Source organism: Lepidochelys kempii, chromosome 3, assembly GCF_965140285.1.
Source record: "Lepidochelys kempii isolate rLepKem1 chromosome 3, rLepKem1.hap1, whole genome shotgun sequence".
Taxonomy (NCBI): Eukaryota; Metazoa; Chordata; order Testudines; family Cheloniidae; genus Lepidochelys; species Lepidochelys kempii.
Window position 1 is genome coordinate 210,116,783 of NC_136382.1, and position 27,752 is coordinate 210,144,534.

General features: G+C 45.0%; 1 protein-coding gene and 1 long non-coding RNA gene across 12 annotated transcripts in view; one reads left to right on the forward strand and one right to left on the reverse strand.

Moving 5' to 3' along the window:
* LOC140909795 (uncharacterized) overlaps positions 1–27,752 on the forward strand; it is a 114,167-nt gene that overhangs the window by 58,543 nt on the left and 27,872 nt on the right. The gene's annotated exons all lie outside the window — the stretch shown is intronic.
* Positions 16,347–27,752, reverse strand: part of BCL2L11 (BCL2 like 11) — a 43,030-nt gene continuing 31,624 nt past the window's right edge. For 9 of the 10 annotated variants that reach the window (XM_073339916.2, XM_073339918.2, XM_073339927.2 and 6 more), the window contains one exon: positions 16,347–17,723. In XM_073339916.2, coding sequence (XP_073196017.1) covers positions 17,637–17,723 — 87 coding nt within the window. In that variant the 3' untranslated portion in view covers positions 16,347–17,636. Of the gene's footprint in view, positions 17,724–19,141; positions 27,382–27,752 lie in introns of all 10 variants that reach the window. The other variant, XR_012158352.2, reaches the window with a different exon arrangement.

Here is a 27,752-nt window from a genome sequence, read left to right on the forward strand (position 1 = left end):
TTCCAGTCCCTTTAAACAGCACAGTGGCAGGGCGGCTCCTAACTTTGGAGCTTGGTTCATTTTTCTATTGATGCTAAATATGGCTGTAAGGAAACTCCCTTACTTTTCTTCTTGTGCCATCACGGTTGGGTCTGGGTGAAATTGGTAAGAAAATGTTCACATATTCATTTGAAATTATGCACCAGTTCACTTCATACATCAGTCTATTTCTAAGTCCTGAAGCACTTGCATGAGAGGAAAGTGATCAGGAACAGCCAGCATGGATTCACCAAGGGAAGGTCATGCCTGACTAATCTAATCACCTTTTATGATGAGATTACTGGTTCTGTGGATGAAGGGAAAGCAGTGGATGTATTGTTTCTTGACTTTAGCAAAGCTTTTGACACGGTCTCCCATAGTATTCTTGTCACCAAGTTAAGGAAGTATGGGCTGGATGAATGCACTATAAGGTGGGTAGAAAGCTGGCTAGATTGTCGGGCTCAACGGGTAGTGATCAATGGCTCCATGTCTAGTTGGCAGCCGGTATCAAGTGGAGTGCCCCAAGGGTCGGTCCTGGGGCCGGTTTTATTCAATATCTTCATAAATGATCTGGAGGATGGTGTGGATTGCACTCTCAGCAAATTTGCAGATGATACTAAACTGGGAGGAGTGGTAGATACGCTGGAGGGGAGGGATAGGATACAGAAGGACCTAGACCAATTGGAAGATTGGGCCAAAAGGAATCTGATGAGGTTCAATAAGGATAAGTGCAGGGTCCTGCACTTAGGACGGAAGAACCCAATGCACAGCTACAGACTAGGGACCGAATGGCTAGGCAGCAGTTCTGCGGAAAAGGACCTAGGGGTGACAGTGGACGAGAAGCTGGATATGAGTCAGCAGTGTGCCCTTGTTGCCAAGAAGGCCAATGGCATTTTGGGATGTATAAGTAGGGGCATAGCGAGCAGATCGAGGGACGTGATCGTTCCCCTCTATTCGACATTGGTGAGGCCTCATCTGGAGTACTGTGTCCAGTTTTGGGCCCCACACTTCAAGAAGGATGTGGATAAATTGGAGAGAGTCCAGCGAAGGGCAACAAAAATGATTAGGGGACTGGAACACATGAGTTATGAGGAGAGGCTGAGGGAGCTGGGCTTGTTTAGCCTGCAGAAGAGAAGAATGAGGGGGGATTTGATAGCTGCTTTCAACTACCTGAAAGGGGGTTCCAAAGAGGATGGCTCTAGACTGTTCTCAATGGTAGCAGATGACAGAACGAGGAGTAATGGTCTCAAGTTGCAGTGGGGGAGGTTTAGATTGGATATTAGGAAAAACTTTTTCACTAAGAGGGTGGTGAAACACTGGAATGCGTTACCTAGGGAGGTGGTAGAATCTCCTTCCTTAGAGGTTTTTAAGGTCAGGCTTGACAAAGCCCTGGCTGGGATGATTTAACTGGGAATTGGTCCTGCTTTGAGCAGGGGGTTGGACTAGATGACCTTCTGGGGTCCCTTCCAACCCTGATATTCTATGATTCTATGATTCTATGATTCTAGCTTAACCTTTCTCATGTGTGCCATTTCCTGTAGGAGCATGGGGGTCGCCATGGGTTTGGCAACATAGCCTTGTTGAGAGAAGACAGGTGAGCGTGGAGACCTACAAAACAGTTCTGGGCATTTATAATATTGTATATAAACAGACACTCACCAGGTCAGAAGCAGCCGGAGGTGTCTGGAGTCTTGTTCTGCCTGTAGAAGTGGGCCAGGGACACCAGTGTTCTTGTGGGGTTAATTTAAATTCCTACTGTTTGTGATGTTGAGTGTGATGTTACTTCCCCTTCCAGCCAGTAACCAGCTATGACTAATGTGTGTGTTTGCTGAACGACAGTATCTTGTTATTTGCAGCTTTTTCCAGCATTGAGGCGTCATGGGCTGCACGTCGCTAGCCGCGTGAATGTATTGATTTCTGTTACACAGATCCCTCTGTCTTGTTTCTTACCCAAGCTGTGTACATTTTCTTATGGCATTCTGCAGAGGGAGGAGTTCAGGTTGTCTGTCTGGGACTTCAGCGCCCATGCTGGAGTAGAGCTGATTTGCTAGAGGAATGGAGGGGAACTGTTTGTAGGTTTCTGGGGTGGTGGACGTGTGAGAAGATCATGTGTGAGTAGTTAGGTGACTTCACACAGAGTTTTGAGTTTGGCAGCATCGTCTGACAGTAACTGGTTTTCACAAAGAAGTGGGGATTTTAGTGTTTGAGTTTCCTCTTTTTTTAGTGTATGAAGAAAACACAGACTGGAATGTTTGAGGAAGGCACATTTCAAATGAATGTGTTGTATCATAAGATTAGCTGATGTGTCACAGTGAGAGGTCATCCCATTTACCTCAGAGAGACTGTCCCTCATGAGCCATTTCCTGTGGAAATGAGATGGCTGCTAACAAAGATGTCCACTGTCTCCTAATGTTTCCAAAGGAATTGAAGCCACAGGCTGCCCTCACTTAAGATGGCTGCCCTTTTGTTACAGCTTTTGCAAGTGGAAGTAAGATGGCCCATAAATGATGGCGGTCTTCCATTTTTTGCAGTGGAAATTGGGCCAGACTGTCTTCAGGAACAGTGGCCCATTCCCTGTGCTCTAAAGCTAGGGAACTGGGCAGTAAACTCTGAGGAGACAGGAGAAAACCCAGGGGGGCAGGGTGGGAAATATTAGCAAAGTACTTCTTTCCATAACTGCCCGGTGTCCCAGCAATACCCCACACCTGGCAAGGGCTATGCCCAGGTTTGTGGGGCTGCTGGTCCCTTCCAGTAAGGGTGCATATGTTTCCAAGGAGTGGGCAAGTTCTTTTACACATTGAAAATGTTACACCTCGAAAATAGCCCATTTATCTGGTCATTTGAACCCAGCCTCACTCCCTAATTTTCAACAGGTAGAGGCCAAACACAGAGGCAAAGTAAATAGTCTTGGAACTGGAGAGCATTTTGTACCGGTTCGCACAGAAAACATTTTAAATGCAGATGCAAGGCTGCTTTTCTTTACAGCGTCTCGGGCGTTTGGTCCTGCCCATGGAAATAACAACATGGCTAAACTGAGTCTGTGTCCGAGAGAGAGAGAGATTTGAGCCCCACGCACATTGTACAATGCTCCTTCGTTCAGTGCCCACTGAAGTCAATAGGAAGACACTCTGGGGTGCTTTGGATTGAACTCTAGCGATGGGATTTCCGGACATGCTACGCACTGACTGTTTGTGCTCCCCACAAAATCGATTGTAAAACTGCCATTGATTTCAGTGGGGGCAGAGTCAAGGCAAAGCTGGGAGCCTCAGCCAGTCCAATCCCGATAGGTCCCATCACGCCAGTGTTGAGAAACTAGCTTGTCTCAGGGATACAGCATCCTATACAGTCATTCTTGCCAGCAGATCAGGTGAATGTTAGTCATATTAACAAGCTTGAATTATTAAATCATCAACATCCTTGTTACTAAATTGAGGGTGGTTCCGGTATGTACCACAGAACCATTGTATAAAACTTTACTGGAAGAGTATTGTTTTGGAGTAACATTTTTAAAAGCACCTAAGTTCTATTTTCTAAAGTGGCTTAGGCACTTAGGGGCAGATTTTCAAAGGTATTTAGGCACCTCGTGGAGTTTTCAAAAGACCCGAAGCAGGAGAGGCACCTGGGTCCCACTGAATTAAACACCCGCCCTGCTTAGGTGCTTCTGTTGCTCCCACTAGGTGTCTATCCACAGTTTTAGGGGCCTAAATACTACTGAGAACCTGCCCTTGGGAGGCTAAATCACTGTAATGATACTGAGGCTCCCAAGACACTCTGGTGCTTTTGAAGATGTTACCTGATCTATACCAGTATTTTAATACCATGAAAATAAGGAACAGAGTTATTGAAAAAGTGGCATGGACTTTACAAGATAGTTCTATAGGCCAGGGCACCGTACCGATTCTTGGACAGAACGGTGCGCTTGACAGAAGGGCTGGAGGTAACATGCGGCAGAGGGGCAGCAGCTCAGAAAGGGAAAGACGTGATTTACCCTCAAAACTGTGCAAACAGAGAAAGGGGAAATTCCAGACGGGAAGTAGCATTTTTTCCTCAAAAGAAGAGGGAAGGTCCCCTCATGGAACAGTGAGTGGTTGAAAGACAGGAAACAAAGGGCAGGAATAAATGGTCAGTTTTCAGACTGGAGAGAGGTGAATACTGGTGTCCCCCAGGGCTCTGTACTGGGACCAGTCCTATTCAACATATTCATAAATGATCTGGGGAAAGGGGTAAACAGTGAGGTGGCAAAATGTGCAGATGATATAAAATTATTCCAGATAGTTAAGTCCAAAGCTGACTGCGCAGAGTTACAAAAGGATCTCACTAACCTGGGTGGTTGACTTGCAGCTGTCATTTTGTTGCCCAGTGTTGATAGATGCAAAATAATGCACATTGGAAAATGTAATCCCAACTATACAAACAAAATGATGGGTCTAAATTAGCTGTTACTGCTCAAGAAAGAGATCTTGGAGTCATTGTGGGCAGTTCTCTGAAAACATCTGGTCAGTGTGCAGCAGCAGTCAAAAAAGCAAACAATGTTAGGAACCATTAGGACAGGGACAGATAAAACAGAAAATATCCTAATACCACTGTATAAATCCATGGTATGCTCACCCCTTGAATACTGTGTGCAGATCTGCTCACCCCATCTCAGTAAATATATATTAGAACTGGAAAAGGTAAAGAGAAGGGCAACGAAAATGATTAGGGGATGGAACAGCTTCCGTATGAGGACAGATTATGATAATGGGGACTGTTCAGCTTGGAGAAGAGACGACTACGGGGGGATATGATCGAGGTCTATAAACTCACGACTGGGGTGGAGAAAGCGAATAGGGAAGTGTTATTTACCCCTTCACATAACACAAGAACCAGGGATCACCCAATGGAATTAACAGGCAGCAGGTTTAAAACAAATATAAAGAAGTATTTCTTCACACAACGCACAGCCAACCTGGGCGCTCATTGTCAGGGCCAAAACTGTAACTGGGTTCAAAAAAGAACTAGGTAAGTTCATGGAGGATAAATCCAACAATGGCTATTCGCCAAGATGGCCAGGGATTCAACCCCATGCTCCGGGTGTCCTAAGTCTCTAACTGACAGATGCTGGGACTGGACAACAGGGGATGGATCACTCGATAATTGCCTTGTTCTGTTCATTCCCTCTGGGGCACCTGGTACTGGCCACTGTCGGAAGACAGGACACTGGGCTAGACACTGGGCTAGACACTGACCCAGTATGGCTGTTCTTATGTTCATAAATGGCTGTCTTCTTTATACTGTGTTGATGGTCTGTGTAAGCAAACAGAATCTCTGCTCATTGAGGCAGGCAAAGGAAAGTCCCTGAGGTCAGAGAAGCATCGGCACTTATATTGGCAACCAAATGTAAAGGGAGGCTCAGGTCAGACGCATCGGAAGCCTCACTTGCAGAGGAGGTCCAAGTCCCTCCCACGGTGGAGCAGAATCTTTTTGATCTGAGGCTGGAGTTTCCCTTGAGAGAAGACTCCAATGAATGACAGTTACAGAAACTCTTGGGTAGGCAGAAGGGCTGTGAAGGATTCAAAGGCAAGGAGGAGCTGGGGGTGGGAGCACAGACTGCAGGTGCTCAGAGCCGGGAACAAGGCAGGTATTTTTGGTGGCAGCATTTTGAACTGATGGAAAGGGGCGAGGTTCGTGCCAGGCAGCTGCAGTAGCTGGGAGAATGGAGAGGGATTTGGGCCGAGGGGGACAGCAACTCTTAGGAGACGGGGGAGGCTCCAACATTGACCCGGGCTCTGGCGAGAGTGGGGGACAAGGCGATGAAGAAATGCGGGCTGGAGACCGCGAGCGTAGCACGTGGGAAGCCAGCAGCAGGCAGGTTTCAGCACACTGGGCTGCAGCTAGGGTGGCCCTCCCGGGCTGAGGCATTGGAGGAGCAGTGGGCAGACTTGGCAACGCTCACCGGGACAGAGAGGCAAAGGGTGGTGCGGTCGGGCAGCGTGACTGTCATACAGGTTCGAGAGGAGCCCATGCCACTGGAGGGGCCGGCTGGAAGAGGGGGCCCACAGCAGCAGGCTGGAGAGGAGCCTGGTGGGAACGGCTGGGGGCCGTGGGATCTCTGAGCAGGGAGCCATCAGACAGCGGCGAGAAGGAGAAGGCGAGGAGTGTAGGGAAGGCAGCGGGACTTCGCCAGCGTTGTAACTCCTCTGTCCTGGTCCCGGGTGGTCGTACCCATGTGCTGAATGCCGCCACATGGTCCAGATTACGCCATGCAGCCCCAGCAGCATCAGGACGCGCCGATCAGCGTTGTCCCTAAGCAGGGAGAAGGGGTCAGGAAGGGGAGTGCAAGCACACACTGACACCGGTGCTTGCTTTGAGGTCTCCTGGAGCTGAGCCCTCTGGGGTGGGGTGAGAGACCCCCAGAGCCGGGTGTGACGACGCCCCCAGGGGCTGCTCCCTCTCAGCACCACAGCACACGCCTGGGCGGCTTCTGCAACGGGGTGACCTGCCTTGAAAAGGGAAGCGTCCGTTCCATGCTCACCTCCGTGGTGACTAAAGGAACTACAATGGTGACTGTGCTGTACAGACCCCGGCCAGCGACGGAACGGTGCCCACGCCCCGGGCATGGCTACTTAGAACAGCAAAGTTCCTCAAAGGATTGCCCCGCGTCCAGATCGCTGGGCATTTCTCTCTGCACCGCAGGGCTGGCCCACTCCTCGGCTTTCCGCCAGCGTGCCCACGGCAGGCAGGTTAGCGCTCGGCACTCCGGTGAGAGCGGCGCAGCCTGTGGCCGGGAACGCTCACGTTCGCGCGGATGTCGGGGTGGTCAGGAGGGGCAGCGGCTCAGGATGGTTTTGAACAGGGCAATAACAAAACAAACTGGAAGGTTAAAGTCTTCCCCAGGCTGCCACTTCGGAAGCCTTCCACCCGGTTGTGTAACATGGGCCCTTAGTTTTTACGGACTCCCAACTTCAGAATCCACGGCCTGCAGCTGGAGCGTTGGCTGACTTGCCCTGCAAGTGCACTTGGGAGCCTGGGGTACGGACAAGGTAATTGTGTGTTATGAATACGAGGAACCGCTGGATTTTATTTCACAATTATAAGAAAGGAGCCTACGGCTGCTGGATTTGAGTTGGCTGTTGGATTCTCCCTGATAGGAGGGGCAGTTTTTGTGTTAGCAAGCTCCAGGAAGTGCTGGAAAACATCTTGTCAATTAGCTCCATTTAATAGACACATTTTAACAGTCAAGGAACTTCAAAGCAGCTCTGACCAGAACTAAACCAATGACACATGCCTGAAGCAGCTTGTAACCGGAGCTTAAATCTCAAGCGGAATGGGATAAAATGGCTTTTTCCCCCCTTGTGAGTTAAATTCTACTGTGGGTACAACAGTACAATTTTGTAGCAGTTCTGAGATGAGCCATTCCCACAAGGTGGGGGAAAAAATCACAGAATCATTTTTTGGGGCAGCCTGGGGACAGTGGAGAGAGGAAGAGGGTCCCGAGGTTCAGGCACTGGCCTGAGCCAGGTCTACACTCACAACCTTAGGTTGACCTAGCTACATCACTCAGGGGTGTGAAAAATCCACCCCCCCATGTGGCAGAGGTAAGCTGGCCTCACCCCCACTGTAGACAGCGCTAGGTGGATGGAAGAATTCTTCCATTCACTAATGACAGGTTGCAGAGTAGCAGCCGTGCTAGTCTGCATCCGAGGAAGGGAGCTGTAGCTCAGGAAAGCTTACGCTCTAATACATTTGTTAGTCTCCAAGGTGCCACAAGTCCTCCTGTTCTTTTTCCATTTACCTAGTTACGGCTCTCAGGAGGTGGATTCCCTGTGGTGACAAGAGCACCCCTCCCATCGCTGTAGCAAGCAGCTACCCCGAAGCACGACAGCAGCACAACTAGATTGAAGTGTAGATGTCACCTGGGTTCAATTCCTGCTCTGCCACAGACTTTCCGTGTGACCCTGGGCAAGTTCCTTAGTTTCTTGGTGCCTCTGCTCCCCATGTGTGACGTGAGGATACCAGCCCTGCCCTGCCTCACAGGGGTGTCGTGAGGATAAATATATTTCAGACCGTGAGGTGTTCAAATTCTGCAGTGACGGGGCCCACTAACTCGGACAGGTAGCTAGATAAGCACTGTGCTGCTATCCTAGAACGTTAATTCAGTCCAATGTATTTTCTCTCTCTGTGGTACGTCGAGGGAACCAGTTGCTGTAGTCGCTAGGTTCTGAGCATGGGGAAATAAGGGGATGAGATGGGGCCCTGTCAGTGCAGCTTAGGAATTCTGGGTGATATGAAATTTGTTGTGACAGATCCTGCAACGGCATGCAATAGCAGGGGGGCTATATTGGCTTACGTTTACATATCACTATGGGACAGGGAGAGAATTACCACAGCTCCTCCAGGAACTAAACACAGGGGGCGAGGGGTGATATGCTAGCGAGGCATCACCTCCTGGTGTGGTTTGCAGATCCTGCTCCCGAGCTGGGTTTCCCTGAGACTAGGAGAAGAAAGGACTTTTGGTATGACAGGATGAACTTGAGTTGACACAGAGCCTTCTGATCCAGCAAATGGACAGGACTGTCTGTCTGCGGGTGGAGGTCCAACCCTTGTAGAAGGGTTGGAAAGACTTTGACCAACTAGGGCCCCATAAGGTAAGGTGAGCATTTAGCACGTGTACGGGAACTCTTACTGGTGTTTGTTTTCTCTGTAATGCTTTCCCCTGAAGAAGAAGTGTGCTTGCTTAGAAAACCCTGGGTGGTAACTTCTGGCCATACACGGACCCTCGCTCTTGGAGAAAAAGCAACACTCAGGCACTGGCCTTCAAGCAGCCTGACTTGCTGGGTGTATCGCAGTGGAAGACGATGCTGTGCAGCATGAAAACCCCCAGTCAGAAGGGGGACAGATGTGGGTCCCTGCCCAAGGGAGGTGATGGCTGAGTGTCAGGAACCTTAAGTGGGTGCCCTCAAGGGACCATGGAGGGGAAATAGGGGTGCAGTTACCCTGAAAGGGTGACAAATGTATCGTGAAATTACCGGGCCTTGGAAAGCCCGGAGATGCCCCAATGCTGACTGACAGGACTGCAGCAGGCGTACACCAGGGAAGGCTTAATGGTGATGACAGTGCTTTGACCATACAAAAGTTATGTGAAAAAGTGACGGAATTCTAGGGGGAAAGCAGTTTTATCCATCCTCGTTGAGGGGAGGGTTTTTTTGGAGCAGCGGAAAGTTACCAAAGAGACAGAACAAAGGAAGCCAAGTGTTGCAAGGGGAACATATAAAGAGAGCCCTACAGGGAGAGGAACTGTGGGGCAGGAGAGAAGAAGGGAGGAAGAAGACATCCAGCGATGTAACAGCCTGCATGTGGCAAGGAATCCCAAGGGAAGGGAGACCTAGAGAAGTGCAGTGCAGGTCGGAGGTTTGGTTTTTAAATGATCCGTCCTCTTGTGTTTTGTATGACGAGGTGAGAGAAGAATTGTTAGATTCTGGGAAAAGTGTCTCTATTTAAATGCTATGTTCCTCTGGTCACCCTGAGGCGGAGTTCCAGGGGAGGGTGTGTGAGAGGACAGGGCAATCTGAACAGTCAGGACTAGGCCCAGGGGCTGAGCAGCAGGATCCGCTCTCAGGAAGGAGCGTTTGACTGCAGGTCTGCACCCCAAGATGGGGACAGTGGCTGGATGCTGCTCAGACTCCAGAGGCTTGGCTTCTCCTCCCAGCACTCCAGGGAGCACCTCATCGGATCTGTGACAAACAGCACTGGTCTCTGCTCTTTGCTTTCTGGCAGCCTGTGCTTCCTTTTATGTAAGCCTTGTGGTTCCTTTCTTGTGGGCTGGCGCTGGCAAGAGGGTGCATGTCACACTGGACACTGCAGGAGGTCACACAGCAGAGCGTTCTGATCCGAGACGCAGCATTCCACAGCGCCGGGGTCTCGCGTGGTGTGTTTCTCTTGGCCATGCCCTCGGTTAGCACAGTATCTCCAATGTCAAAGCTACCCCTGCAGTAATCGGGCTCAGCCGCTGGTGGGATTTCACAGATTAATAGGTTTTGAGTCCAGAAGGGACCATTGTAATAACCCAACTTGACCGCATAACACAGGTCATAGACCATCCCTGGATTAATTTCTGCTTTAGGTTTTAAAATTGCCTGTGATTGAGAATTCACCGCCACCAGTGGAAGAATTTACCCAGGGGTTAAAAGCGTGTGCTTTGTTTCCAGGTTGAATTTGTCTAGCTTCCACTTCCAGCCTGGGGAACTTCTTGTACCTTTGTCTGCTAGACTGAAGAGCCATCTATTATCCTCGTGTAGACACTTAGAGACCGGTCAAGTCACCCCTGAACCTTCTCTTTGATGAGCTGAATAGTTGTGATAAGGCAGGTTTTCTAACCCTTCAGTCATCCTTGTGGCTCCCCTCCCATTTATCAAAATCCCTCTTAAATTGCGGACACCCGACCTGGGCACAGAATTGCAGCAGCGGTTGCATCTGTGCCAAACGCAGAGGTAAAATCACCTCTCGCCTCCTACTCAAGAGTCCCCTGTTTATGCCTCCCCGGATCCATTTACCCTGTTTAGCCCCAGCCTTGCACTGGGAGCTCACATTCAGCTGATTCTCCACTAAGACCTCGAAGTCCTGTTCCGAATCCCTGCTTCCCAGGCTAGTGTGTCCCCCACCCTGGGGGTGTAGCTGACATTCTTTGTTCCTACATAGTCAAACACTAAGGCCCAGATCCTCTGAGGCCTCATGCACCATTGGCAGGTGGAAGGTGGAGCTTCCTGCCTGAAAGCTGGCTAGGTGGGGCTTGAGTACTGCAGTCCAAAAATCACCCACCTAGTGCTCTTGGTTCTGACCCACCCACTGGCAGGGCACCGCTAGCCAAAAACCAGAGCCCCTCGCAGAACCAATTTAGTTCAGATCAAAGTTCCCCTTTCATGGTTTTTTGCTCTCCTCGTTCAGCTGTTTCTCCCATGACTTCACTGTCCATCTCCTCCCTTCATCGGTGTCCCTTTGCAGTCTATGCTTAGGCCCGCCCTCCAGTACCTCCTTGACACATTAGCGCTGGCTGATTGCCTCTGTACAAATGACTTCCAAACCTAGCAGCTCACTCCTGCCCTCAGCCCATCAGGGCATGCTTGCTGCTCTGTCCTCTCATCCTGGATGACCCCCCTACTAAATTCTCATTTTTCTGCCATACTCCACCCCAGCCCTTCCTGTCACCCACATGCTAGCTGTTGCCAAATCCTCAGTTCTTCCTGTGCACCATCTTCCACGTCTACCCCACGAGTCCTGTTGCTGGAACCCTTTGCCGCGCCTGCATCCTCTCTGCGCCAGGGCTTCCTCACTTTACTCCTCTCCTGCCTGTTACCTACCTCCAGCCTGCCACTCTCTGACACCTGTCACTGACCACTTCACATGCCCTAGCAAGGCCAAGCTCAGCATCATCCTGTCAAGATCTTCCCTCGCACGGTTGGCTCAGGAGACTCGCAGGACCCTTATGCCCTTCAAAGGCTCCCACATAACCACTGTTTCCCTCTCCCACTTTCACACCTGAAACCCCACAGGGCACCTTCTGACATTCCTATTCCTCCCTACAGTCCCCTGTTGAAAGCCGAACACTGACTCTTCCTTTGTTATATAAAATCCTTGTCATGGTCACTTGCAGTATAAATTCAAGAGACTCTAGTACTGCCGCTCTGCAGCATGCTGGGGCCCACAGTGTTGCATCCCCATCCTTTATTCACCTTCATCCAGTAGCTAGGATCTAGTATTGCTCCTGGAGCTAAATTCAGGCTTTGGCTTGGTCAGGAGACTCCCCTGGGTGGAGCTCTGAGTCCTCGCAGATCTCAGCAGGGATCTGGGCTGTGTCTAGCTTTGCTGTACAGGCCATGCCTACCTAGGCTGCATTTGATTGTTTCCCCCAATGTATTAACTTGCAGATTTCCAAGTCTAATCTAATTCTCATTTTCTGCCCATCTTGCTCCTCACAAGAGCCCATTTGTTTTAATTTTGTCCTCCATGGCATTTACAATGCCTGTAAAATGAGTGTCATGTAAAAAAATGTTTTGGATGTACTCTAGTCCTGCCACTAGCTCCTTATGGGCCTGGTCCAAACCCCCCTGAACGATCACCCTCCCAACCAGCTCTTTAATTCCCTGCCCGTCCACGTGACATAACGAGGGAGTTTGATACTCCGTGTGCATGGGTAGAAAAGCAACCCCGAACCTGACTTGGAGAGAGACAGCGCTACTCATTCCTCAGGTGAGGTGCTCGTCCACAGTAGCAGTCGGTGTACAGAGAAGCGTGGGGGAATTCACCATGGAAACGTTTCACAAAGACATTCCAAGGGTATGGTTGAAATGTGGTATGAAAGAAGTGCGCTCTTCCAAACTCCATCCTGAATAAGGACATGGAAGATGCTTAAATTAAGCAAGGTTAAAATGCCTGGAAAAGCGAGTGGCACTTGCACGTATCAGAGACAGATAATTAACGCTGATCTACAATTCCCTACATCTTATTTCAGAAGAGCATAAAATTTTGAATTTGAGAAAAATAATACTCATCACAAATAGATGGAAGTTTTATTTATATAAAATTCATTAAGAACATAAAAGATTGCATCTTAAAAAAAGATCTGTAGCTATGTACAGCAGTATTGCACAAGTAAAGTGGCAATTACCCTGTCAAAAATTCATCAGTGCAAACCACAAGTAAGCCAGGGAAATTGCAATAAAAATGCTACATATGCTGGGTCGTATGAAACAAGTTAGTGATTAATCAGTACATGATCAGTGCTGTGTTTGTTTGTACCTGATCAGGAGCTTTACTACAGTAATGAGTGGTCTTGAAACCAGGATGCAAAAGTTTACAAATCAAAGTAGAAAGTAGTTCTATAAATAACTTGCAGGGGCTTCTTGTTTAGGAGGTAACAGCCACTTCCTGCACTATGTAAACTGAGGATAAGGTGTTTAATATCCCAAAATAGGGTTATTATTAAGTTACCAGGAAGCACAATCAAGTTATCGAACTGAAATCTACAGCATAATTTTTAATTCTGGCAGCTGGATGAAGCAATGCAGCCAGATTCAGTAGGAGCACAGGGATGGTGAAATCTGAAGGCAGTGGAGAATGAGAAGGTGGGGAATTGGCACCTTGTATAGGTCTTGAAAAAGTGATTAACTGAGACTACTGCACTTCAGTTTAATAGTATGTTTGAATAAACTGCCCTTGGCCCCTTGGGATAATAATGTTTTGCTTAGACTGATGAAGTTATTTGTAACAAATTAATGCTTTGAACTACACAGAGATTCTGGATGTGGCTTTGGTGTTTGGCCTACTTTGCACCTCCATGTCACATTTTACTTCAAATCTCTGCCTTTATGTACTGTGCTGAATCACTGAGTCCAGAAAGTTAAGAAAAGTGGCCAAAATGGGGGATTTAAATTGTGGATACAATTTTCAAAAGAGACTTTAGGCACACAGAAACCCAAGTCCCCTGGACTTTGTGACACTCTGACTTAGGTACTTCACACCCTCTTTTGAAACTGGGACTTAGGAGCCTAAGTCACTTAGGCACTTTTGAACATTTTACTCAGTAACTAAACATTATTGATTGCACTGAATTAGAAGACAGTGCTCTAAACTGATCAATCACTAATTCCATATATACCAGTAAAAATTCATTAAAAACTTTACAGAAACTTAAATAAGCAGAAAATAAATATACAACATTTCTACAAGTTACAGCATTATGGAACAGTAGAGTGCATTAATTACACAGAAAAAAGAATCTACAGTATTTACCAAGTTCAATTCTAAAAAAGACTTAGAAAAACAGTAATTTACTTTATATGCTGTACAAAACTTTACATGACATAGTAAGAAAAGAAACAAAACATTGCACACAGACATTTGGCTCAGATTATAAGAATAATATGATGCCCTAATCTAATAAATACTCAAATATTTACAATTATTGAAGGAGAAAAAGCATAATACCATATCATACAAGTTTGGTAAGAAAAATTTGAATCTGGTTTCTCCACAACCAAAGAAAATTCTTCATAAAGTAGTTTTGGCAGGGTAGAGTATGGATTATATGGAATTAAGAAATTCCTCCACTAACAACGTAGCAAAAGTATTAACTGTTTTTAATGTCATGTTGAGATTGAAGAAAAACTCAATAACCACCCACAAATCTAACCTGGGCAGAGAGGCTGCCAAGGCACAAAATCAGTTTTAAATGGTCAAAAACAATGGGATTAGTTTTAGTTATTTTTTTAAAATACATACTGTAAAAACATCTGCAGGAAACTTCTTGATAAACAAGAGTGCAGAGAAGTCCAAGTCACATGGTGCCAATATCTTGTTCTTTAATGTTCATATAATTCACAGAATTGTTTTTTAAATCATTTATTACGCTTATAGTAAGCTAGTCTGAAGCCGTGGTGGCAAACCTGTTGCACTACCAGGCTAGAGGTAAGTGTACAAAGAAAGCACCCAAGTCTCCAGGCACCGGGCCAGCAGACCCTTATGAAGAGGTGGGATGGAGAGGGAGAAAATATGTAGTCCTGATGCCAACTCTCCCAAGGGCACTATTGAAAAGAACTGAAATAAAGTGCTCCACTTGTAGAAGCGCGAATGTGCGTGCACACGCGCCAATTGTAGAAGCGTGTGTGTGTGAGTGAGTGTGAGTGAGTGTGTGCATGGGGAATTGTAAACAGAAATGTCTTTGGTGTGTTCGGAAAGGTACATATAAGTCCAAATTTCAGAACCAGCTCTACTCTGTTCATCATGACAACTAGTGGACAACGTGGCCTTCTGAGGAGGTTTCAGGACTCTTTATACCTGAAAGCATCTGATCAACTCTAACATCGTTCCAATAAGTGGCTAGGGCCCAATTCCGTGCAAAAGAGGACTGCAACCTCTAGCGTTGGAAAATCTGATTTTTGTCTAATCTGTTTAGTGGCTGTGTAACTCTGATGGGTGAGGAATGTTCAAAATGGAACAGAAGTAATACTCTCAGCCCCCTTCCATCTTATTCTCACTTCTAGCACCTGGTAGCAGTGAGAACTCGTTACTGAACATACATTTATACCCGCTCCGTTCACTACATGTAGGACCTTATGAATTCCCCACTCCCCTTTACACCTAGTACTTTGGTATGAGCCAAAGCCATGCTGTTATGGAAGTGATTATCTGCCATCAGCACTAAATTTCTGCTTGAAACTCCAGATACAATTTCAGTCACCAATATTTCTCTTAAAAAGTTAAAAAAAAAAACAAAAAAACCCACAAACCACTGCTTTGATAATTGAGGCCAACTCCTAGGACAAAGGTTTAGCCTACAGAGCTAACATGTGCTTTTATCCTCTGGATTCACTGCTCACAGGGGTGGATTAATGCAACTGGGCAACAGAGCCATGTTTAGAGGAGCCCTTCCACCTGCCCCAGAGGCACCAGTGGTCAGTGCATAGAGTACATATTATACAAATTTACTTGTCAAAACTAAAAAAAAAAAAAAAAATACAATGGCACTCAGGATATGCTGATGAACATATTGCAACATTTTGAAAGTAGAGCTACCATATTTTTCTATGGTGCTGGTGAAACCAGAAATAAAATACGGCATTTTGAAGTAGACTGTAGCAAATAGAAACAAACTGAATCAAGCAAGCTCTCTGCATCACATACAAAAGGAAGCCAGATTCTGAAGACAATTCTGAAGCCAGATTGGGGTAAATTCTGCATTAATACACCGCACCATCTGAAGGAACTGTGCGCTCCCCAAAGCACCTGTCATGCAGTTTCCCATGGTGTAAAGGTACTATAAAACCAATATTAAAATTCAGTTTAAACCTAGATCTGTGGTTACAGTGCCCACGCAACAGGCTCGGGGGCAGCATTCAATATACACACTTAAAAGTTAAAAATAAAGTTTTTCTTTCTGTGAAGTCCTCTTGGCACTTCTTGGGTCAATGAAGTTGTTACAGAATGCATCACTTTGTTATGATCTAAATACCAGAAGTTTAGAAGTCATGCAATCCATGGTATTTGTGGTTTCACAGAATGATGCCTTCTGGAATAACTTCAGCGACCCAAGAAGTGGTAAAGGGAGTTCTGTAGAAGGAAGATCTAATTAAAGAAAAAGGTAAGTTAAAACTTTGGATGCCTCCCACAACCGAGTTAGTGAGTCACTCCTGTATAGCAATCTTGATTTAACTTCATTCTGTTTTTGGTTAATCTTTAAACAAGTCACAGAATGTCTGATTTATGAATACAGTTAGTGCCCTTATAATTTTATTATTTTAAATTATGTGGAAGTTTTGCTAGAACTTTCAAAATGGCCCAACTTTTGCTTCCAATGGATATTTATTCATTCACTTGTGGGATTTTTTGAACCACCACAACCAATTCAAATATTGTACTATTGCTCTCAAGATGGATGTAACTCAACTGTTAACGTTTGTTAGTTCCTTGCATCTCTCAGAATAGGTCTTAAGTACAAAGCCAGCTCTAGCAAAAATCCAACACATTAAAAAAACAGCAGTACCAACTGGGTTTATCAACAGTCACAGTAAAATATTAAGTGAAGTTTAAAATAGTTTCTAAAGTTATGCAACCCTCCAACTTTGGGTAAGACTGCAGTGTCTCAGGAACTGTTTTACCCCACAAATATTTTATTGTTCTATTATCCCCAACCTTCAACATTCTATATTATATAATACACAAATGTATCCAGACTCATTAGATATAAATTTTTAGAAAGGCAACTTGGTATGGTTTTTGAAGCATAACACTTTCACAGTTAAGCTGCAAATTTCAGGTCATCTTTGAGATTCCTGCTGGTAGGGTGGAAGAGGTGGAAGTTTCAGGGGGAGTGCGCCAGTTGCACTTGGCTGCAGTTTAAAATCAGTCAGCAGGAAGTATGCTGTTTGTGTGACACACACACAGTTACACACACAGTTGAATTTAGGGTGATAAGTAGAGATTTGCAGGGTAATTGAAGTTCTGATGCAAATCCTTCCACCCTTCTTCAACCAGCTTCAATTCATGATTTTGCCGTTTTTCCATGAAAGGGGCTAAGAATGGAGGGAAAGCATGAATCTGACCCCTCCTTGCAGGGTGGGAGATGGGGGGGGGTAGACGACATCTGTACACAGTTATAACAAACTAAGGCAGCTCTGCAAGTTAGCTGGCTCAGTTAACTCCATTGCAGAATATATCAGATATTAGTCTACAGGTTTCCAGAAAACGGAGTATGAAAATCATTCAATAATGTTTGATCATCTTCTTTCCAAATCAGTCTTTTAAAAGTTCAAGAAAAACCAGCGTAAACACCACTCTCACATAAAGTCCTGCTTCACAAAGCTTTTATATATCCGTTTCCAAAATCCATCATGACGTGTTCACAGTGAATTCCCATTTAAAAATCCTCTGTCTTCTCATAGCAGACAAAATGAGACAGTCTATGTGCATATTTTTCACAAACACGGAGTCCTACTGCTCCTCCCAATGTATCTGGTGTCCTTTAGGAAAAGGAGGATTTGTTAGTTGCATATACAAGGTATGGAAAGGATACTACTGCTGCTTGGTTTTGCTGGATTCTGGTGACAACTGGACAATCTCAGAATGTCTCTCTCTGTATGTCTCCATTACTGCAGTCTCCAAATGAGGCGGATGATATAACGTAACAAGCGCAAAACAATTTGATGGTTTACTGCTGGATTATCCAAGAAACCCTGTAACAGAAAAGATGTTTATTTTTTCATTCCTGAAGTCTCCTTTCCAGAAGTACCTATGACCAGCTTACACACTAACCAATTGCGATGGAACATTTTGAAATTAATAGAATGATGCTGGATAATACCAACAGCAAAGAGAATAGATTTTTTTATTATTATTATTTTTTTTTTTTAAGAGGAGCAAGGTAGTCATTTGATAGGTCATTGTTTCCTTTGGTAATTCAATAAATTCTTCCCAAACCATTGTAGGGATTTCAAAAGCAAGTTAATCATGGTTTAATAGAGAACTCAAAGAGGATACTGAGGTTAACAAGGTAACTGGGTCTTTTTGTTTGAAAACTGTGGTCAGATATAGCTTCCATTTTGCTAAGTGGGATACAGTGGAACATTAACTTTGCACCTGCAGTACCTATATCAGATGAAAGGGACTCCTCCTCCTCCTCACTATTTCAGGAACACGGTAAGAATGCATACATTAATTTAGAACAGTGGTCCCCAAACTGGGGAGCACAGAGGAACATTTGGGAGGGTGGGGTGCAGCAGGGTCTGGGTCAGCCCCCAGAGGGAGAGCAACCCAGCCCTAGCTCTCGGCCCCCAACCTCGCTCCCAGCCCTGTTCCTGGTGGGGCGCAGACAGATTTCATTAAGGGTAAGGGGAACGTGACATAAGAAGTTTGGGGACCACTGACTTTAGAACCACAGCAACGATCATTATATTTAAACTTGTTACATGTTTAATACACTGACACTGAATTGATTCTAAGATTGGCTACATATAAAAAAATAACATGTAATTTATGCGATTTGGTACAGATGAAACAAAAAAATTGGGAAAAACCAACAACAAGGTATTCTCAGAGTATAATTGTGCCACAGTCCAAATAGCTGACTCTGAAAAATGTTTCAGATTCCCAACGGGTAAAATCTAGTAGCTGTAATTTAAGAAAACCAGTGATTTGGTGTAATTCACGCAAAGAAGCTAAATAAAGCTAAGGGCAATCTGTGCCAGAACTAATGAACTAGTGAACCTCCAATTGTTCTCAAGTGACCACCTGTGTAAACACTGTTTGGTCAACACTCAGGTCTATGTAACATGTAGAGACATCTAAAAACAACTCTGCTCTTTTCAGCTGAAAGGGGAAAATGTAAAATAGGGGAAAAAAATTATAAACTGCACGTTTGTTATACAGTAGAACCTCAGAGTTACGAGGAACACCTCGGGAATGGAGGTTGTTTGTAACTCTGAAATGTCTAATTCTGAACAAAACATTCTGGTTGTTCTTTCAAAAGTTTACATTGACTTAATACAGCTGAACATTGACTCAAGGCAGCTTTGAAACTTAACTATGCAGAAGAAAAATGTTCCTTTTCACCATCTCAATTTAAACAAAACAAGCACAGAAACGGTTTTCTTACCTTGTCACATTTTTTTTTTAAACTCTCTCTTTGTTTCAGTAGTTTCTGTTTAACACAGTACCGTGCTGATTTTTTTTGCATCTCTGCTGCTGCCACCTGACTGCGTACTCCTGGTTCCGAATGAGCTGCGTGGTTGACTGGCCAGTTTGTAATTCTGAGGTTCTACTGGGTTACGTTTTGACGACATTGAACTATTGGCAAGTTTTACACGTGGCAAATCGGAAAAGCAAGCAGCTGATGTGATACGAATGAAATAGCTGGCATGGAACACGAACACAAAAACACACACGCTGCCAGATTGGTTGTCTCACTTCTGTTACGTATGACCACAATTTGGAAGACATTGTTCCAGGGTGACTAAACATATAGAAAAATACAACACACAAACCAACTCTCTCAATAAAATCAGATTAATTGCTTCATTGTTAGGAACTGAAAACTGTGCTAGTGATTTCCTTATTAATAACAATCATAATATCTGCACAGGAAGTCAAAAATGCTGTGAAAGGACACAGGCGTGGCCTTTTAAAATGAAAACTTCCCCCTCTCTCTGCCTGACAGGCAGGGTAAGTAACTGTTTGGCTGGAAGCCTCTGGCCAGTTACGATCAGCACTGGTTTGCGACAGGTTAACGGTAATTATTCACACAAGGCAGTCAGCATCTCCCCAGACAGAGAAGAAACTCTGCAGCAGCTGGTGCAGTTTTCTCCAAGCTGTTACCCTGGCTCTCGAGAACTTGCCTGACATAATGGAATTGCGATAAGGCCAGGGCATTTCCTCTCTGTATCTCCGTAACAAGATGGGAGGAAAGCATTTTTCTGTATGCAATGCCTGCAGAGACACTTAACCACAACATGCGTTCTTTTACACACAGAATTGATTTTGCTCCAGTTTCAATACTGACTTGTCATAAGTTTACTGAAATAAACTTAAGGTTTTATTTTCAATTGGGTCAATAAATACAAGTCAGTTTCTTAACATCTGCTCAAAAGAAAGAGTAAGTTTCCTAGAATACAGCCTAGTGAATTGACCCCCATGGAACAGGAAGTTGAATATCTGGACTGTTAACTAGAACTAGCAAATGCCAAACAGGGCTTGTGTTTGTCTGTTATTAACAGAGGATATGTTTGAAGTTTATCTGTAAAGGAAAAATGCTTAGATCTGTGTCCTATCTTCTTATGATTTATAAAGAAGGCCGTTGGTGAAACCTGCTTAATTTGGAGAGGAAATTAGTTTTGTTCAAACTGTCCAGTTTTGTTCTTTGAGTGAAACAGGTATCAAAACTTAACCAAAAGTTTAATCTAACTATCCCACCCCAATACCATGCCTCTTAAAGTAAGGGCTGAATAAGCTTTCAATCTATTTCTGGGTCCTCAAGACATGAGCAAGACAGAGAAGACAAAACCCAATTTTTGAAGTATTTCAAAGGCAAAACAAAACATTTGCATGAAATAAAACTTTTAAACAGGCACAGACCTATTTTATTTCCTTCTCATCAGGCCACCCGTAAGGACAAGATTACATAAAGCCATCGGGATCATTCAGCCCCGGTTGTGCTGCAACAGCGGTGTCTCAGCTATGGGAGAGACCGTAGGCCTCTCTGTAGACAAGCTGAGGTAACACATTCAGGTTCATTTGGTTAGTGGTGGAGGAAAAGTTTTAGATGTAGGGATCACCCAGCACTCCCTGCCAGAGGAATTACTGGTTTTAAAAGCCAGCGTGTGGGAAGACTTAAGGAGGAAAATAAAAGCATCAAGAAGTGGGAAGCAGGCACACAGGAGGAAATAGGACTGGGTGTCTGACAGGCAACTTTATCTTTACTACAGGGTTTTGTCACCGGGGATAACTGTACTGTTGGCCTCTTCTGCCAATCCCAGTGTAAGAAAGTAAGTTCCAACACCAACAGCAGAAACATGAGACACACCCAGAATATAAGTAAATTGTAGTGGACTGCAAAATAATTAAAGTGTATCAAGTAATAAGGCTGAGTAAGACGGAAATATTGTGAGTAAAGAAAGTTATAATTCAGCCAAGGGAAATGTGTGTAAACAAAGAAGAAACACCTGCTAGCTATGACCACATCCCACAGAGAGGAGAAACAGGTGACCCTCTTCTCTTTAACCAGTTTACTTTGGACAGATGTCAACTACGGAAGCCACTACCAGTGAACTGTTTTAGGACAGAACTCACTCCAATGGCTCTCTCAGTTGGCTGACGTTGCTATAGGGTAAGGTTTCTAACATTAAACCCAAGTACGAATGGCCAAAATGCAGACATTTTACCGAAAATCTTTATCAGGGTGGGGAGATCACCCAATGCAGTTCTAACTTGAAATGACACTGGGAGAGGGAGTTCCACAGACTTAAAAGTTAGTTGGGTGCAACGGAAGGGGGGAGGGGTGTTCTGCATCTTAATCCCAAAGAAGGTAGCAGGGGCTGGAGAAGGAAGGGACCCATAGGGGGTTGGCATGTTCAAGGGAACAAGAATGATGGAGAAGAGAGACTGGTAGCAAAGGGACTGTGATGGATGGGGTGAGAGGAGGTCAGAGGCAGTAACCCAGCAGTGAAAGGGTTCAATCCCACTTACATGCATATGCACCCTATCAGCATAACCAGAATAATAATAATCCTTAGAAAATGCAGTTTTCCAAGGAGTCAATCTACCTTAATCTAACTGACATGAAATAATTAGCCAGGCAAGAGTCTGGAATTTCATTCCACTTATGCCAAAATACCCAAATGAAAACAATCCACAGGAGTTCAATCCAGGGAAGCAGGTGTGTAGGAAACAAACACAGACCTTGACAGCAAGCTGCTCCTTCAAAGACATTGTTACAACGTTTAGCTATGCATTCTGCTCAGTTTCCAGGTATGAATGATGAGGTGAACCATCTCCACATCCACCACTGGAAACAGCATTCGCAGTCACTGCTAAGCTATGGCGCTCTCTCAGATGGTCTACAAGCAATGTCTGACCTTACAGACCACATGAGCAGCAATACCTAGGCACAGGAACAGTGGCTGCTGTAAGAGGATTCCTACAGAGAGGAGTGACCTGTCATTTTTTAAAAGTTATTATGCCAATGCCTTTCATTCCTTGTTCTGTTCTTTAACATGCAGTCATTTACAGCTGGTCAAATCACAATCTATTGCTCTCCTAGGCTAAGCAAAGTAACATGCTGGCAAACAGGACATCATGCTGAAGCCGACATCATTGCAGGATTCCCAACTTTTGTTCATGAGCTCATGCAATAGAACATTTAGGGTGGCAGATATCCAGCTACTGGGGGAGGGGCTGGGGGAGAAAAGTTAACGATATAGAAGGAAAAACATCAGGAGAATGGATAGTCAGAAATTTAAGCACAGGCCTGTAGCAAAGAGGAGGCATTGGGAGGGGTTTCCTTCCTACTGGGTCAAGCAATATTAACAGCAATGAACAAGTCATACTGAAGTGAACCTGCTGGCTCATCACTGGATACTTCCTCCCACCCCAAATGAGATGGTGGAAATGGAACTAACCAGCAGAGGCCACTGTGTTATCCAGTCTAACATCAGCTACTGCAGAACTCCAAAATCCCTACAGACCAGGAAAAAGGAAGTACAATCCTGATGTCAGAAGCAATCAGACTTGGGTGGGAAGCCCCAACTTACGCAAGAGCAGGAACAGCAGGCTGGAAGCAGTGGCAAGGCCAGACAGCCTGAGAGCTGGGAATGAAAAGCTGAGACACAGACAGGGAAGCAGCACGTTGCTGACTGAGGACACAGAGCAGCAAGTTGCAAGTAGAGGCATGGGACAAATGCTCATGTGGAGTGGACAGCATAGCTGGGTCCCAGTGAGATATGGACAGGAGGACAGAACTCTGGCTGAGGAATGGTATTTAGGCCTGAGGGCCCAATTACCTTTTATATCCTTCTGTTGGACTACCCTTACGGCTTGAGTCTGTTGGGTTGATCTTTTACAGAAACTGTTGATGTCACTGTCAAACTATTAGCATATTTCTAAGGTTAAAATAATCAGGCTAAATACAGTAAGAAAGGGCAGGGGGAGGGGGCATAAGACTACTTTTAAAAAGTCCAGTCCAAGACATCGTTAAGAGATTTGTAGGAAATGCATAGACTTGACTCAGCTATGCTCTATTTTGATCCTATTCTACACTGGATGCTCATATCTGCTTTTTACTGTCACTGACTTTCCAGTGGCACCCTAAGCTCATGTGACTCAGATTGTGGGAACCCTTATGTCTTTATATCATGAGCTGTACAGGACCTAACAAAGATGAACAAAAAATGTAAGTCATAACTATCTCTTTTGAAGCAACTAGGGTTTAGTACTATCCTCTTTCCACGGAATTCTGAATTGCTTCTATCGCAAGCCATGATATAGAAAAGAGTGAGCAACATACATGACTGTATTCACCAGATCTCATCTCAGCTATAGTAATGTGAAGGGAGCAGGGCAAGGGCTTGGGGAAAGAGGCGGGGCGGGGGGGTTTGTCCCAGAACCTGCACCCCCCTAGGTGCAGCCCTGGGTGCAACTCCCAGTTGCCTTATACCAGTGGCTCTCAACCTTTCCAGATTATTGTACCCATTTCAGGAATCTGATTTGTCTTCCCAATCCCCAAGTTACACTTCACTTAAGATCTACTTGCTTATAAAATCAGACATAAAAATACAAGTGTCACTGCACACTATTACTGAAAAATTGCTGTGTCTCATATTTTACCATGTAATTATAAAATAAATCAATTGGAATATAAATATCGTACTTACATTTCAGTGCACAGCAGTGTCGAGCAGTATAAACAAAGCAGCGTCTGTATGGAATTTTAGTTTGTACTGACTTAGATAATGCTTTTTATGTAGCTTGTTGTAAAACAGGCAAATCTCTAGATGAGTTGATGTGCCCCCTGGAAGACGTATGACTAACCTCAGAGGTATGCGTACCCCTGGTTGAGAACCACTGCCTTATAGAACATGCATTCTCTCTCTCTCTCTCTCCTGGAATCAGTACACAAGAAAAAATATCACACAAGATCCCTTCATATATTTTAGCCCCGTGAGGCTCCAGTCTGTGCCTAGGGCCCCAGGCAACAGAGTAAAAGAACAATAATTTGTATTAATTTACAGCAGTATAAAAGAAGGTGCCTCTTTAGCACAGAGTACCTGACAGCAATCACAAACACACACAACCACATTTCAGCTGAAACTAACAGAACCTAACCAACAGTGCCCCCCCCCCCAAAAAAACTTATGAGAGAACTCCCTACCCCCCGCTCCCCACCTCAGTCCCATTCAGTCGATGGAGAAGCTTCCCATAACACACTGAGGCTATGTCTACACTTGCAGAGTTTTTGTGCTGTCAGTTACACCAGCGATAGGGAACCGGTAAAAAAAAAAGTGCTGGTTTGTGTGCTCACTCACTTCCACAGGCCTCAGATTGTGATCACATTCGCAGCACTTCCATCGCTGAGCCCTGGGGGCAGCTATATCACAGTGCAGCTCTCTCCTTTTTGAGGATAGGTCTTGCGATCACCGCCCCCCCCACCCGCCTTCACGCGGGGTATCCTGGGTCCCTGCACAGCCCCCTCTGCCCAAACACTGATCAGCTCAAGGAGCTCAGCTTTGCTCCAAGCAGCAGATCATTTGTTCCATGGAGCACGCATCATCACCTAGCCGGATGATACGTGAGCACTTGCCAAGAAAACAGGAAGGGGAGTTTCAAAGTTCCTGGGGCTTTACAGGGAAGGAGCGGATGTCTGTTTACCTGGAATCAGAGCAGCAGAGTTGCTGGCCAGAGTGGTCACCAAGGCACTGTGGGATATACTCCAGAGGCTAAAAGTTCTGTAAACAGGAAGAACGTGTCTTCACTTGCACATCACCGCAAAAGGATCAGCGTTAAGAACTGTACGCCTCTTTTGGAGGTGGTTTTCTGTTTGCGGTGAAACTTCTGAATTTCACCGCAAAAAGTCGTTGGCAAGTTTAGATGCTCCCATGGTTTTTGTGCAAAAATGGGACTTTTTTGCACTTTAAATGGCAAGTGTAGACATGCCCTGAAGGTCAGCACATCCAGACTGTTCTCAGACAGGGATGGGGGATGAGGTTTGGGGAGAGCAAGTTCCAATGAGAACACAAAAACTGCTTGTTTTTCACTGCAGCACATCGAACTCAAAGAAACATGGACTAGGACTCTGAACACTCACCAGAGGACTAAAACTATTAGCTAGGAGCAAAATGCCAAACACATCCCACTTGAGCCCACCCAGAGAAGTCCATGGTTTCCCAGCAGGGTTCAGTCTTCCATATGATCTTGGGTAGCGGTTCTCTGGTTGTCCTCCCACCCCGCCAGCTATGAAGTATAAAAGAATAGCTTGAAACGAAGCTATGGACAGAGGGTAAGGAGGAAACAAATGGATCACATGGTACAGTTGAAGCTCCAGCCAAGTATAACTGGCATGGCATGAAGAGCTGCTCTTTCCTTTCCCCTACATGCCTATCTACTTAGAAGGGGAACTCCTCGCTTCTCTTCCTCCCCTCAACTCTCTCTCTCCTCACAGAAAGGGGCATTCACTCTTACTGCCATTCCCCATCCAAGTAAGGCAAGACAGTGATCTCACCCACACACCCAGCACGCAACAATATGTGTGTGTGTGTGTGGGGGGGGGGGGGCGGTGTCCTGCACTTTGCTTCTCCATGCTCTGCAGCATACTGGCAGATGGCAATCACAGAGTCAGTCCCTTTTGTCCACTATACATGAACGGGCAATGTGAACAGCATTTTGCCCAACAGAAAATGCAAGGAATAAAGTTCTGAGCCACTGTGCATTGCTGCACTCACCTGTCTGACCATTTACACTTGTCTGAGTGCTATTTTTGCACTAATAGTTCACTCAGTCCCCTCTTTCTAACCTCACTACACAGCTTCATACTTTTTTCACCCTTAAGAACGTTTAATATCCCTCAATTTGCTTCTCAATTTTATACAAAATAAAAACATTCGATCATCCCTCCAAAACCATTCAATGACAAATTAAACTGCAGTCAAAATCTGTGGTATTGCCATGTCTGGTGGTGGCATTTTATTCCTCCCCCCGAAGCAACAACAAAAAAACAAACTTTTTTTTATTTGAGAGCAATATTGCAATCAGCCCTGTTCAATGGTTATTGTCAATTTCAGACCCATTTGCTAGGTTATTAGAACATATATAAAACTTTTAAATCTATAAAACATACTATGCTGGCTTTCAGATGTCAACAGAGACTGAGTTGAGCACTCTATGCATAAAACTGCATGTTTAAGTTGTAATTTCCCAGACACTCCTCCTCAAAGAAAACAAAGGGCTTAATGACTCAACCACTGAAAAACAATTACATTTCTTCCTACAGTAACAAAAAAGGCTGCAACATGCAAAACAACAACTGTGGCAATATTTAGGAGGAGATAATCCACTGATGTCAGTGCCAATAAGTTTAGAGAACCATGAGCAGACACATTCATGTGCTCCTAAAGCCCTCAATTTGATGAGACACAGCACTAATGTTTATGCAGAGTGCCCCACACACCACCTCCAAGGCTCCTACAGACCACACTTTAAATAAAGCATTATAGAAATGAAAACATGAACCAATTTTACTCATCTCCATTTTAAAATGGACCAAGAAAAATTACTAGTGACTACACTCTCACAAACCTGAAGAGCTCTGTGTAGTTTGCAAGCTTGTCTCTTTCATCAACAAAAGCTGGTCCAATGAGAGATATTACCTCACCCTTGTCTCTAAAATCCAAGGACTAGTATGGATACAATGCTGCATACACCCACACATCACATAAAAGTTTACAACAAGTGTCTTAAATTTTCTTTAATTTGTATAAAGCATTAAAGTTGGCTACTGTAAGGAGCTGAAAAGGAGGAAAACAAAACAGAAGTTTTAAAAGAAGTATCTTAAGATAGAAGCAGTATCTAGGCCTTGAAACAAAAAAGTGCATGAGAATCGACAGCTGCAGAGTTCAAACAACTAGACTAGTCTCTTCTATGCTCTGAAGACTCCTGTTCAGTGGTGAGGGTTGTTAAAATGGGAATTTTGGCCTTGCCTATACATTTTCCTTCTAGAAAGGGTTACAACACTTTGGATTCTGGGTTGCTGCTCCTCCATCGCTATAGCTGATGTCTATATCTCTTCAGTTAGCAACCCATCTTTGCTAAACAGTCAACTTCCCTTGCAGGACGCAATCTTCTAATCACAATCTAAAATGAGAACAATGCAGAAAATAGGATTTCAGGCTGCTTACAGATAAGATCAGATTGTCCTTTATGACTGGAAGCCTCAAACTAGACACCATCTAGCAATACCTAATGCCAAGGCCTGGCTAACTGGAGGCCTGGACAGAGGATCCCTGCACGACAGCACTCAAGACCCTGTCCTTGAAAGTTGGATGTGAGGAAGTTCTGACATCCACACAAGAATGGCGTATGAAGATTTGTATGCATTACCAAAAGATCATTCTCTATGAGGCAGATTTTCTCTGTGCTCAGTTGGTGTTCTCGATACAAGGAGTGACCTCTAATGCCTATGGGGCATGGGAGACCCCCCTGCATATGATTCCTTAATACATATG